Source organism: Rutidosis leptorrhynchoides, chromosome 7 (genome assembly GCF_046630445.1).
Source record: "Rutidosis leptorrhynchoides isolate AG116_Rl617_1_P2 chromosome 7, CSIRO_AGI_Rlap_v1, whole genome shotgun sequence".
Classification (NCBI taxonomy): Eukaryota; Viridiplantae; Streptophyta; class Magnoliopsida; order Asterales; family Asteraceae; genus Rutidosis; species Rutidosis leptorrhynchoides.
Genome location: NC_092339.1, coordinates 77,265,798 through 77,280,185, shown reverse-complemented (window position 1 = coordinate 77,280,185; position 14,388 = coordinate 77,265,798). Strand labels below are relative to the sequence as shown.

The following is a 14,388-nucleotide window of genomic DNA, read 5'->3' as shown; positions in this document are numbered from 1 at the left end:
CTGGCACTAACATTAAATGCCCTCCCACGTGCGGGTTCTTTGTTCTTCTCCTTATCAGGGCATTGATTTATAAAGTGACCAGACTTCCCGCATCCATAACATTTCTTGACATCGGTCAATTTTGTCTTTACTTCAGAAACGGTGGCATAACAATCTTTCGCCACATGTCCTTTCTTGTTGCACTTATCACAGACCACTTGGCAATAGCCTGCATGATGTGTGTAACACCTTTTGCAGAACGGATGAGGTCCCTTATAGTTTGGACTTGCAGTTGCCCCATCTTGTTTACCTTTAAAAGTTTCTTGTTTCTTCAGGTGAGTACTTTTGCCCTTATAGTCTTCCCATTTCCTCTTTCCTTCAGTTGTCTTGACTTCGGTAATTAGTGCCTTAATCGAACTCTCTGTGATCTGGTCCATGAGTTGGTGTGCCATTGTCATGGCTTCCTGCATCGTATTTGGTTTGGACGATGTAACATTTCCTTTGATATTGATCGATAAACCGTCAATATACATTTCTATTTTCGTTTCTCGTTTGGCACCAATTCGGGACACAACAAGGCTAGTTCCATGAAACGCTTTTCATAGTTATTGAGATTCGCGCCGATAACCTTCAGATTATGTAACTCAGATTCCATTTTTCTGATCTCGTTTCGAGGACAGTACTCCTCGATTAGCATATTTTTCAGTTCTTCCCAAGAGATATCATATGCCGTATCTATTCCTTCTGCTTTAGCATAATTGTTCCACCAAGTAAGTACACCGTCTTGCAACGTACACGAAGCATACTTTGACTTGTCTCCGTTCGCACAATTACTGATTTTGAAAACGGACTCCATCTTTTCAAACCATCGGGTTAAACCGACTGGTCCCTCGGTTCCACTAAACGTCTGTGGTTTGCATCCTTGAAAAGTTTTGTATGAGCATCCGTTTCGTGAGTTTGTGTTTACGGCTGCTGCTTTGGCTGCTGCTTCGGCTGTTGCTTTTGCTGCCTCGGCTACAGCAATTCTTTCATTCACACGTTTCTCGACTAGTTGCTCAAACTCAGCATCCGACATTTGAGACATGTTTCTTCAATAAACACAACAGATATAATTTAATCATATAGAATATTATAGGTAAAATGAGTTGTCAATAGTTAATCGTAGCATATTAATAATATGAACCAATTATTATAAAAGCCTTTTCTTCTTATTAGCATTTTATAATTATTTCTAGGATATTACCTACCCGTTAAGTTCATACATAATAGCTAGTACAAGGAATTAACTACTAAAATCCTAATAATATTCCACTATGAAAAATTATAGCGAGTTACTACATTATTATGTAATAATAATAATAAGAAGTAGTAATAATACAAATAATCATTCCATGCATTTATTATTAATAAACCAAAATAATACAATACCATACAATACTGATATTTTACATATGCTTATTTTACATAACAAGATAGAGTAGCACACATAAGCAATAAAATAGCGCATGGAAGATTTATGGTTGCGAGGTCGTTTATTCAGAACTATCAGAAACTTCTTCCCATTTGGTTCTCTCTGCCAATTGTTTGTGTGCACATGGTCCGACAGACATTCTGGCAGTGTATTTTATTTTTGGTTGGGGTTTTGAGGTACCCGTTGCCTCAGTGGGTTTAATACAATAAGGGTGGTTACGGATCGAATGGTCCTGTTCTTTTTTAATAATTAAGGACATTTTATTATTGTGGTTGTTTTTATTATCTATAGCAAGTTGGAATTTCTCCTTAGTGATCTCTTTTATTTCATTAGCGAAATCCTCCTCCTTACTGATCTCGTCTGATGACGAACTGTCTGAGTCATGTGTAGGAGAATATGATGACGAACTGCAAGAATATGTACCGGTGGTCATGAACCGAAATCTGCCAGGCGTAATCGGCACAACCCGCCCGTCGGCGGTATATCTGGACCAATGTCCATATTTGTTTAGAAATGGACGATCCTCATTTACTCCAGGGATCATGGGTCCATGCCAACGATACTGTGGCTCCGGAAAACTAGAGTTGGGTGGAGCTGGAACCTCCTCTGGGTTTACCGGGAGTTGAGATTCCCCGGCTAACACAATTTCTTCTTTAATAGGTATTGGAACGCCCTTTTCAGTGTGGATAGAATAGATTCAGTGTCCGATTCCGAGTCGTACAAAATGATAGGATTAGAGGAAGTCATCTATCACATAATTGAAACAACAATTACGTTAGCATATAAATATATTACATATAATGTTTTTGACCAAATGATAAGCAAAAATCAGTAAAAACAAATATGGTCATAGTCCAGACTCACTAATGCATCCTAACAATTACCAGTTAAACACACTAATGTAATTTCTGGTTCCCTATGACCTCAAGCTCGGATACCAACTGTAACGACCCGTCAAAATCGCTATTGACGCGGCACGTTAATCATTGATTCCACAGTGAGGTTTTGACCTCTATATGATAAGTTTTGATAAAATATTGCATTCATTAAAATAAGTGACTTTCTAAACATAGAAAGTTATAAACATGTGGGCAAGTGCTTAGGTATAAGCAAAACCCCGAAATACATAAGTCTTTAATTTACAGGTTGACATCACAGTCCAATTATTTATTACACAACGCAGTTTTATTTTGAATGCAATAAACTTTGTACAAAGCATGAGAGACTCCATGCAGGCAACAAGCACATCACAGCGGAAGCATTCTAAGGACCTGAGAATAAAACATGCTAAAAAGTCAACACGAATGTTGGTGAGTTATTTGTTTAATTGCTCGAGTCATAAACATATATAAAGATAGACCACAAGATTTCATCAAAAGTTTATCAATAGATTCTACGTAACAGAGCACCCTGGTAACTAAACTTAACGCTATAGTGATAATTACCCCATTCGTTTTAATACACGCAAACCAACGTGTCTTAAACTCAAATAACATACGTCCGTTAAAAGGCTAGCGCTCTAGCTCGGACGGGGATGTCAAGCCCTATGGATCCATATACAATTATTCGCGCCCACCAGTCCATATCCTATGTACTGGCAGCTACTAGTTACCAAAGCTAAGGGATTTTCGGTTTAACTCAGTGTAGAATTTTGTATGTACTTGTGTCTTATTGCGTTTAAAATAAATTGCATGTATTCTCAGCCCAAAAATATTTAAAGTATTTAAAAAGGGAGACTATAACTCACAGTTCAATATTGCGATTCAATATTGTAGGCAAATTGCGTAGACGTAATGATGGTAGACGACTGTATGGTTGGCCTTGGATTCAAGAACAATACCCCGAATAATACCTAATATTTACTTAGCTTAAAGCGGTTTGAAACCCGAATTAAAAACACCCTCGTATATACCTTATTATTATTAAACTTAAATTTAAAATTATAATTATAATATAAATATAAATATTGAGAGTTAATGTGAAAGAGTTCGTCGAACAAACTGCGTATTTATATTACTTTTCGATTTACTGTAGCTCATGCGATCGCATGAGTTTTCAGTGTTTTTGCCATGCGATCGCATGGCCGCCTTTTCCGTTTTTGTTTGCTAGTTCGTCGACATCAAATAGTGTTCACTGTAGCAAATAGTGTTTTACTGTAGCAAATAGTGTTTTACTGTAGCAAATAGTGTTTACTGTAGCAACTAGGGTTTTACTGTAGGAAAGTCATTTTTACTTGTACATATATATATATATATATATATATATATATATATACATACATATAATTGTTCATGAATCGTTGAGAGTAGTCAAAGGTAATTGTATATATGAAACAGTTCTAAAATTTTGAGACTCAATCTAACAGACTTTGTTTAACGTGCCAAAATAATAAATCGTATAGAGAATTGATTTAAATTAGTCGAAATTTTTCGGGTCATCACACATACTATATACTCACACAAACCTCACTTCTCTCATTTTTTATACAATACAAATAATAAAAAATACAATGGCCTATTCATCTTTCGACGATGAGTATACGATGCTTGCACTCGAAATGTTAGAGGCCGATCAAAGTGACGAGGGAGATAGTTCTAATGTTCGTTTAACGCGACGCTATATCAGACGTGATCACCATGAAGCACATGAACGCCTCATAAGAGACTATTTTGCTGAACGTCCGAAGTATAGCGAAGTGGAGTTCAAACGTCGATTTCGAATGAGGAGACGTGTATTCAACCGAATTATGGAAGGTATATTAAATTTTTCTGCAAATCGTTTACCTGAATATTTTGAATGGTTTCATGTTAAACCTGATTGCCGTGGCGAGTTAGGCATTAGTACACATTTAAAAATAATGGCGGCACTTCGTCAGTTGGCATACGGTTATGCACCGGATGCGTTAGACGAGTATTTACAAATGTCGGAACGTGTAGCTCGTGAAAGTTTACAGATTTTTGTAGATGTATTACTGTTTTATATTCAAATGATTATATGCACGAGCCTACTCGTGAGGACATGGAACGTTTATACGAGGTTCATGAGGAAAAGCATGACTTTCCAGGCATGCTATGTAGTATAGATTGTATGCATTGGGTTTGGGGAAAATGTCCGGTTGCATGGCAAGGCCAATTTAAGCGAGGAGACCATAGTCATCCAACTATTATGCTTGAAGCCGTTGCCTCGTATGATAATTGGATATGGCATGCTTATTTTGGGGTTGCTGGGTCAAACAATGACATAAATGTGTTAAATACCAGTCCTTTGTTCGAATCGAGGCTTAATGATAATTTCCCAGACATCCCTTATGTTATTAATGGTGTGGAGTACAAAAGGGGTTATTATTTAGCGGATGAGATTTACCCTCAATGGGCATCGTTTGTTAAAGCGTATTCGAGTGTAGCTGATCCCAAGAGTAAATACTTTTCACGCAAACAATCTAAGGCAAGAAAGGATGTTGAGAGGACTTTTGGTATTTTACAAGGACGTTGGCATATACTATAACAACCTGCAAGGTCTTATTCGTTGAAGGCTATTCAAAGAATTATGTATGCGTGTATCATAATGCATAACATGATAGTTGAAGATAATAGGTTCAACATTTCTGAGAATAATTGGGTGTATGAACCGGTTCAAAGCATGCAAAATACTTGGTACGATAGATGTGAAGAGTATAAAGCCAGGACGAAGGAATTACACGATCGGGAGGTGCATGAACATTTACGAGACGATTTAGTCGAACATGTTTGGGCTATTCGAGCTCAAGAGGAGGAAGAGGAGGCGGAGGATGAGGGGGAAGAGTGAAATTGGTCGAACATCTTTGGGCTTTTCGAGTTACAAATAACGTCTTAATTATGCATTGTATTTTTAATTTGTAGTTTAATTTTTAATTATGTAACTTTTTTTTTATTATTAATGAAGTTTATTTTGTGTTAATATTGTATTTTCTAATAATTAAATTAATTTTAAAACATAATTAAAAAATAATAAAAAATAATATTTTCTCTTTCCAAGACACTGAACTGACCTTCTTCCCAATTCCCCTGTTTTTTCACCAGTGTCAGTTTTCAGTGTCAGTCCAGTCAGCGCCCAATCATCAGCAAGACACTGAACTAACACCGAACTGACGCGTCACCACACCCAGTGCTCTTAATATTTCATTAAAATTAGACCGATTGGGGGAGGCTGAGCACCCTCTGTCCCCTCCATGTTATCTATATCTATATATCTATAGTGATTGAGTCCTAGAATCATAAGTATGTGTATTAAATACGGTTAACTAATAAAATTTACCCATACAATTTAATAGATTGGTAAAAAAGGTTAAAAATTATTATGGTAAACAAGTAAAAAATAAAAAATAAAATAAAAACCATATTAAATAAAAATGTCATAAATACATTAAGTAGTTAATAATCAATAAATATATAAACTTTTCATCTTCTAAGTAACGTAAGTTATTTTTTTAGTCTATAAATATGTCATCTTCATTCCATTTTTTCATATCAATCATACACAAGAGTACATCATATTACTAATGTTATATTCTCGATTTTTTTTAAGAAAGAAGAAGAAATGATATAAAGAATATTATAGTAGATATAGTTATATGATATATATATATATATATATATATATATATATATATATATATATATATATATATATATATATATATATATATATATATATATATATATATATATATATTAAATATAATATATGAATATTGTGAACCGCGGACAAGGCAAGAAGAAACGTGGTTGACTCGATGTTGGATCCATTCGTCCGAAGCTTCTCTTTTTAATTTTAATATTATGATATTATGATTATTATAATGTATATTTGTATAACTTAGATGATTAATACTTAAGAATATGATAATTTGTAATTCATAATTATAATTATGAATATGATTAAGACATGTAAATATATAGATAATTTTATTTATTTAATTTATATAAATAATCATTCATAATTATAATTATGAATATGATTACGATTATGGTTAATAATAATAATAATTTTTTTATTATTACGTTTTGATCATAATTTATATAAGTATGACTATTATAGGTGTAATATTTTTTATCCATGTAAATATATAAATCATATTTATTAATTTAATTTCCATAAATAATTATATATATATATATATACATATATATACATATATATATATATATATATATATATATATATATATATATATATATATATATATATATATATATATATATATATATATATATATATATATATATATATATATGCAACGATATCTATCAATGTAGATATGCAAAATGAAAATTTTAATACTATTGTTATTATTTATGTCCTAGCTTAAGTTTAAATTTATGACACGATTATGATAAGGAAAATGAAAATATTGAAACTAATCATATAATTTATTACATATAAATTTTACCTTTTATGAATGAATGTTTATAACTAAATTTAAATTAAGGAAAATAAAAAGATAACAGTTATTGAAAAATTTATAACGTTTAATACTTTTGATGGTGTTATATATCTTTATTATTATTATTGTAATTAATTAATAAATAGTTGTTAATTTCATATCAATTGTTATTCAATGTTATGCACCTCCAATTTTATTCTATTCACAAGTTTATATTGTGTGGTGTAGTAATACGTAACAGTTCATGTTTATATTTAGAATTTTTTTATGTACTCCAATTATTATGTAATTACTTATTGTCACATATGATGTCATAAAGAGACACCTTTAAAAATTTAATGGTAAATTGTAAAGGTAATATTTGTTTTGTTTCAATATTATGAATCGTACTACAATATGTATGTTTTATAATGTATTTTAGCATCATTTGTTAACTCATTTGATCACCTTTAGTAAACTTTTGTTTGTATATAGTTTTATCATACGTTAGAACATATGACTCGAATGTGCAGATTTTCATAATGGCAAACAAAATATATGTACAAAATAGTAAAATTTGAGACAAGTTGTGCAACGCACGGGTATTGCTTTCTAGTATATCTATAAATCTACACATAGTTATAGTTATATACTAATAAAAAATGAAATAATTTAAAGTATTCGATATGAAATAATTTAGAATTATTTAATAATAGGATTGATACTTCATTTTTTATTAGACTTGACTCTGCATTTCACCGATCGATCTCAACTAACTCACCGATAGATTTTAAGCATTCAAGCTTGTATCTACTCTACAACTAAATTTCATTAATCAGTCAACATTCATTTTTAGGGTTTCTCATTGTCCCCAAAATCTGGTATGCTGTAAACAATGGCAGGTCATGTTGGTCGTAGATCCACCAATACATCTCAATCGGGTCGTGGATCTCGGATCATCGTTGCAATTCTCATCGGAATTTTACTCGGTTGTATCTTCGCATTATTATACCCTAATGGTCTCTTCAATTCAAATTCAAATTCAACCTCTCATTTCAACCCTCGCCGTCTTGTTAAAACAAAGCCTCAGGTTCAGTTTCTTAACTTTGTTGATTTATTTATTAATTTATGCTAGCTTGCTTTGATTATACTCCGTAATTTGTTGACTTAACTACTGTTGACTTTTGTTATTTATTGGATTTATTGTTTAAATTGAATTGATTTGCGTGAACGTTTGAAATAATTAATTAAAATGAGTTTGTTGTTGAACATGCTTTTTTGTTTTGTAAGCTCACATACAAAAAAACAAGTAAACAGACTCAACCAATTACTGATCCCACATGCATTTCTTCGGGCCTTGACCCGAAGAAATGGAACGTTTGAAATAATTCATTGGAGTGCGAAATGTTAGTTGGTAACATGAGTTGGGAGTTTATTTACCGAAATTCGGGATTAACAAGTTTACCCTATGAAATGTAGAAAGTGTTGAGTGAACTTTTGTTAGGTTTAAGTGATCAAAGTAGATCTAATGCAGTGTTTTTGGATTTAAGGATTCGAATCGTTAGATTTTTGAGTAAAATGGACTTGTCATTATCATTACTTGTATAAACCACCAACTCTAAAAAGTATAGATTTTCTTTAATTTATAAAATTTTAGGTAGTTTGGTTGCTTAATATTGTGTGGTCCTGTACATTTCGTGTTTGTATCCAAGCGCTGAACATGGGAACGATACGTAATGTTGTTTTCATTAATTTATACCCTAGTGAAGTGTTACATTACAAACGCGCTTCTAACTTGTTAAAAATTATTTATTAGTTTGTGTAAGAAAGTTATTGACATTTTTCTTTTATTGATTCTTGTATTAAGTGTTTTCCCGGGCCTTTGCTTCATAGTTACTCAAGTTTAGTTAATAATGTAGGGAGAAAAGAAATTCGGCAATATTTATAATGCATCACCTATTTAAATACTCTATATTAAATTAAGGACTTGTATCTCACTCATAATTAGTTTATAACTTCAGCATTTTTCGACCTTCAATTTCCTGCTGAAAATTATGACTTTGTTATGCCCATTTAAAAACTCTTTTTAAGTAATCAGATCTATTCTGGTTGTTACTTTTAAATGTGTTTTAATATACTTATTTGATATTTGATCATATACTTAAGTTCAAAATAGGTACCAAGTTCAAAATCAACTGAATGACCTAATACGTAAATGCTATTCTTGTTTACAGTTCGGATCTACGTTATGTGAATCCACAGAGCGAGTTAACATGTTGAAGTCTGACATTTCTGATTTATCAAACATAAATGACGAACTAAAGATGCAAGTCAAAGATTTAACTGAAAAGTTACGCGCAGTTGAACAGAAAAACGGTCAAGCTAAGCAACAAGTTATAGTAACAGGGGAGTTGCAAAAAGCTGGACCGTTTGGTACCTTCAAGGGTATAAAAACTAACCCTACTGTTCTTCCAGATGACTCAGTTAACCCTAGACTTGCCAAAATCTTGGAAAAAATTGCTGTCAATAAAGAAGTTATCGTTGCACTTGCAAATTCAAACGTAAAAGCCATGTTAGAAGTATCAGTCTCCAGTATTAAAAAGGCAGGGATACCGAATTATCTTGTTGTTGCGTTAGATGAAGAAATTGTTGATTTTTGCAAAGAAAATGACGTGTCGTACTACATGAGAGACCCAGATGATGTCATCGATTCTGTTGCTAAGACCGGAGGTAATCATGCTGTCTCGGGGCTAAAATTCAGAATCTTGAGGGAGTTTTTGCAGTTGGGTTACAGCGTTTTGCTATCCGATGTTGATATTGTGTACATACAGAACCCGTTTGATCATATATATCGGGATTCAGATGTGGAATCTATGTCTGATGGACATGATAACAATACTGCTTATGGGTACAACGATGTATTCGATGAACCTGGTATGGGTTGGGCTCGATATGCTCACACAATGCGAATATGGGTTTATAATTCCGGGTTCTTTTATTTGAGACCAACTTTACCTGCAATTGAGCTTTTAGATCGTGTGGCTGATAGGCTATCGCATCCGCCACCAGCTTGGGATCAGGCGGTTTTTAACGAAGAACTGTTTTTTCCTTCGCACCCTGGTTATATTGGTCTTTATGCTTCTAAAAGAACTATGGATCGGTATCTTTTTATGAACAGTAAGGCTCTTTTTAAGGAAGTTAGAAAAGATGATAATTTGAAGAAATTAAAGCCTGTGATTGTTCATATCAATTACCATCCTGATAAATTACCCAGAATGAAAGCAGTTTTCGAATTCTATTTCAACGGCCAGCAAGATGCGCTTGACCCGTTTCCTGATGGTTCTGGTTAAGTTTTACCACCTACAGTTTCTGCGATCAGGTAATACTACAATTAGAGTACCATACGCGGCACCTTTTGAGAGAAATTGAATGTGTAATATGATGAATCTTTCTTCCACTAGTCTTGAAATTTCGATACTTGTTATGTAGTAATATTGGTGAGTTTTCTTGTTTATAGTATGTTTAATCCTTTTCGGTTGAATATCATTTTTTCCCCCTTGGTCTGATTACATTTTGTGCATACTTGGTTGAGTGAAACCGTAACCAGATTGAAACTGGAACTTTGAAAAAGGTGTTATATTGTAGCCAACAGAAATAGGTTGGCTTGGTTTTTGAGAAGAACAAGGTGTGCGTTTCTTGATGTGCTTTCGAGTTTAATGGAAGGTGGTGGCTCCTGGCTTGCACCCCTACATATTACAATTCAAAATATCAACCAACATACTAAAACACAAAAACCATGAATAATAGAATGGTTCAGCGACCTAGATGCTGAATCTAGCGACCTAGATGCTGAATCTCGCTGAATCATTCTGTAGCGACCCGACAAAATCGCCATTTGACGGCGCCGTCTATTTAGGTCCCGTTACGTGGTCATAAGTCTTTAAAACAACGTTTGACCAAAAGTATGTCGCATTCATTTCAAAAGTATAGATGTTTCAAGGTTTACAAAGTAGTTCGACAACTAGTTACGTTACAAAGTTTAAAGTACAAATGAAACATATGCGACACAATTTGAAAGTAGCCAAAAGACGCTCCACGTATGCATGTATACTCGACATCCAAGCAAGTATCAAAAGAAATGAGCGGAAGCATGTATCACAAAACGTTCAAGGACCTGAGAAAAACATAGAAATCTGTCAACGAAAACGTTGGTGAAATCATAGGTTTAAGTAAGTAAGTACAAGTGAACCACAAGATTTGTAACATTGATATAATAGTAATACATTCCAAAAGTTAATATTCACGAGCACCCAATTATCAATGCTTAACATTCCTTCCATAGAACCCTATCACAATAGTGTTAGAACATACACTGTTTCTCAAAAATATATTCCATTCGTAAACGGTAGCGAACCGTTTGAATGAGGGTTTGTCAAACCCATATGGCCATATAACATAAGTTCTCGCTTACACCCGGCAAGTGTAACTAATGATAATCGAATTGAGGATTTTTGTTCAAACTCGTATGTAGAATGTTTGTTTTCCTGTACTTGTGTTCACTTAGTAAAAAGAAACGTTTATGTTTTCTCATCCCAAATGTAAGTTCAAAAGAGTAAAAGTGGGACTATGATCTCACCTTGAGTGCACGTATGTAAAGATACTTCAACAAGTAAACGTGTGCAAGAACGAATGCTAGTCTTGACCTAAACAAATAGGTTGTATCAATATCGGTAAACACGGTCGGTCAAAGTGTTCAATTAGTCTTATGGCTCGTTACGACTCGATTACTAAAGCATGTGAGTCAAATTGTCACGTTTCATGCAAGATACAAGTATAAAAGCATGTTAGAATGATTGCACAAACATTTGGTTAAGTTTGATTAAAAGTCAACTTTGGTCGGTCAAAGTCAACGAAAAAGTCAACACGTTCGGGTCGGGTCCCGAACTATTTTTCTGAGGTTTTTATTCATATATAAGCATGTTAGAACAAGTTACATGTGAATCGGAGGTGCGTAGCATAGCAAATATTTTTCGAATTTTGACCATGTAGGTCAGAACCCAAACACGGCAAATGCCGCGCCGCGACCAAGGAGGGCCGCGCCGCGACATTTAACGTGGTCTGGTGCCTGGTCAGTTTCAATTGTTCAAGTCAAAATTCAATCTTCAAATTAGCACAAATCACAAACCGTAAACACTTAGAATACGTATCTTATATCATTGGAAAGGTAATTTGACGAGGAACACAACTAAACACGTTTCATCAATCAAAAACATCATTTGCAAATATCGAGTTTCCAAATTAAATGATCAAATAAATGCTCATCATTAATGTTCAAGTTTATCAATGCACATTCTTGATTCGGGCATTTAATGCATACATATAACACGCCGTTTTGTAGGTAATCAAGCATACAATACAACTAACTACTTACCAACAACAATTCATGGCATTCAATACATTAAATGTTCACATTTAAATCTATCAAACCCTAACCAACATCATCAAAACCACTAATCGAGTTTATGAAGTTTTCTAAAGCAATCTACACATCAAATTGAAGCTAGTGATGTTAGGAACACATTTAATACATGCATTTATAACATTAAACAACATTCAAGCAACAAAATCACCAAATCAAACACACCAAAGTTCATGTTCATGCTAGTTGTTTAAAATAACAAGATCGAACATATAAATCACATATTCATGTTAGACTTGAGCCATAGACACTAATTAACAACTTTATAAGTTAAAAACATCAAGAACACAAAATCTAGTGATTTTAGAAAGTTACCCAAATGAGATGTAATCGGTATGGAATCGAAGAGGAAGTTGCAAGAATTCCAAATATGTAATTTGTTTGGATTGAAGCTTGCTAGATTTGATTTAGATGATGAATCTTTGTAATGGAGAATTAGAGAAAAATGTGGAAGTATGAAAGAAAATGGAAAATGAAAATGGAAAATGAAAGGAGGTGGGTGTGACTAGTCCATCTAGTCACATCTTTGCTCAGTTGGCGAAAATAGTCCCTCGAGTTCGGTTGCGGGTGCGTGAATTACCTAAACAAGATAATTTAAACGCGTATCAACGGGAGATGTTATAAATATATAACGGACTTTGAAATAGTTATACAGAAAGTAAACGAAAAAAGGCGGGATGTTACATTACCTACTCCTTAAAAGAAATTTCGTCCCGAAATTTAAGTAGGCGTAGTAGTCGTTGTTTCTTCCTCGGAATCTTGCGTTTTCGGAACCGGGAAAAGATGAGGGTATTTCCTTTGCATTTGATCTTGTCTTTCCCAAGTAAACTCGGGTCCCCTTTTGGCGTTCCAGCGGACCTTGACAATCGAGATTCGGCTTTGTTTTAGCGTCTTGATAGAGGTGTCCACGATTTCAACCGGTTCCTCTACAAAATAAAGTTTGTCATCAATAGTAAGCTCCTCAAGAGGGATGACGATATCGGGTTCGGCAAGACACTTTTTCAAGTTGGATACATGAAAGGTAGGATGAACGGAGCTCAATTGAGATGGAAGATCTAAACGATAAGCAACGGTTCCAACACGCTCCAAGATTTCGAAAGGACCAATATACCGCGGGTTTAGCTTCCCGCGCTTCCCGAATCGGATTACACCTTTTCAAGGTGCGACTTTTAACATTACGCGATCACCGACTTGAAATTCGAGGTCGTTGCGTCTTTTGTCGGTATAGCTCTTTTGACGACTACGGGCCGTCCTAAGCCTATCTCGGATTTGAACGATTTTCTCGGTTGTTTCATGAATGAGTTCGGGTCCGGTGATTTGTGTGTCGCCTACTTCGGCCCAACAAAAAGGAGAACGACATTTTCGGCCATATAAAGCTTCGAATGGTGCGGCGTTAATACTCGCATGATAACTATTGTTGTAGGAGAATTCGTCGAGAGGCAAGTGCTTATCCCAAGCTTTTCCAAAGTCGACAACGCAAGCTCGTATCATGTCTTCCAAAGTTTGAATTGTGCGTTCGCTTTGTCCGTCGGTTTGTGGATGATATGCGGTGCTCATGTCTAAACGCGTTCCCAACGCTTCTTGTAAAGTACGCCAAAATCTAGAAACAAAACGGTCATCTCGGTCGGAGATAATCGATAAGGGTACACCGTGTCGGGCTACGATTTCTTTAATGTAAAGTTGTGCGAGTTTCTCCATGTTGTCGGTTTCCTTCATGGATAGGAAATGTACGGATTTGGTGAGACGGTCAACAATAACTCAAATAGTATCATAACCGCCAACCGTCTTTGGTAGTTTGGTGATAAAATCCATCGTTTTCCTTTCCCACTTCCATTGCGGGATCTCGGGTTGTTGAAGTAGTCCGGACGGTCTTTGATGTTCAGCTTTGACTTTGGAGCAAGTTAGGCACTTTCCAACATAAGTAGCAACGTTCTTTTTAATGTTCGGCCACCAATATTGTTCTTTGAGGTCGTGGTACATCTTATTGGCACCGGGGTGAATCGAATATCTTGACTTATGGGCTTCGTCTAAAATAAGGCTTCGCAAGTCCCCATAACT

At 34.5% G+C, this 14,388-nt stretch overlaps 2 protein-coding genes across 2 annotated transcripts; both read left to right on the top strand.

The window, feature by feature from the left end:
* Nucleotides 1-3,959: 3,959 nt before the first annotated feature.
* LOC139859360 (uncharacterized) lies at nucleotides 3,960-5,254 on the top strand. Its single transcript, XM_071848150.1, has 3 exons — nucleotides 3,960-4,409; nucleotides 4,454-4,894; nucleotides 4,982-5,254. The coding sequence occupies exons 1-3, from the start codon at nucleotides 3,960-3,962 to the stop codon at nucleotides 5,252-5,254; spliced, it is 1,164 nt and encodes a 387-aa protein (XP_071704251.1).
* A 2,364-nt stretch (nucleotides 5,255-7,618) lies between these two features.
* On the top strand, nucleotides 7,619-10,397 carry LOC139857736 (arabinosyltransferase RRA3-like). Its single transcript, XM_071846565.1, has 2 exons — nucleotides 7,619-7,941; nucleotides 9,086-10,397. The coding sequence occupies exons 1-2, from the start codon at nucleotides 7,747-7,749 to the stop codon at nucleotides 10,199-10,201; spliced, it is 1,311 nt and encodes a 436-aa protein (XP_071702666.1). The 5' UTR covers nucleotides 7,619-7,746; the 3' UTR covers nucleotides 10,202-10,397.
* The last annotated feature ends 3,991 nt before the right edge of the window (nucleotides 10,398-14,388 follow it).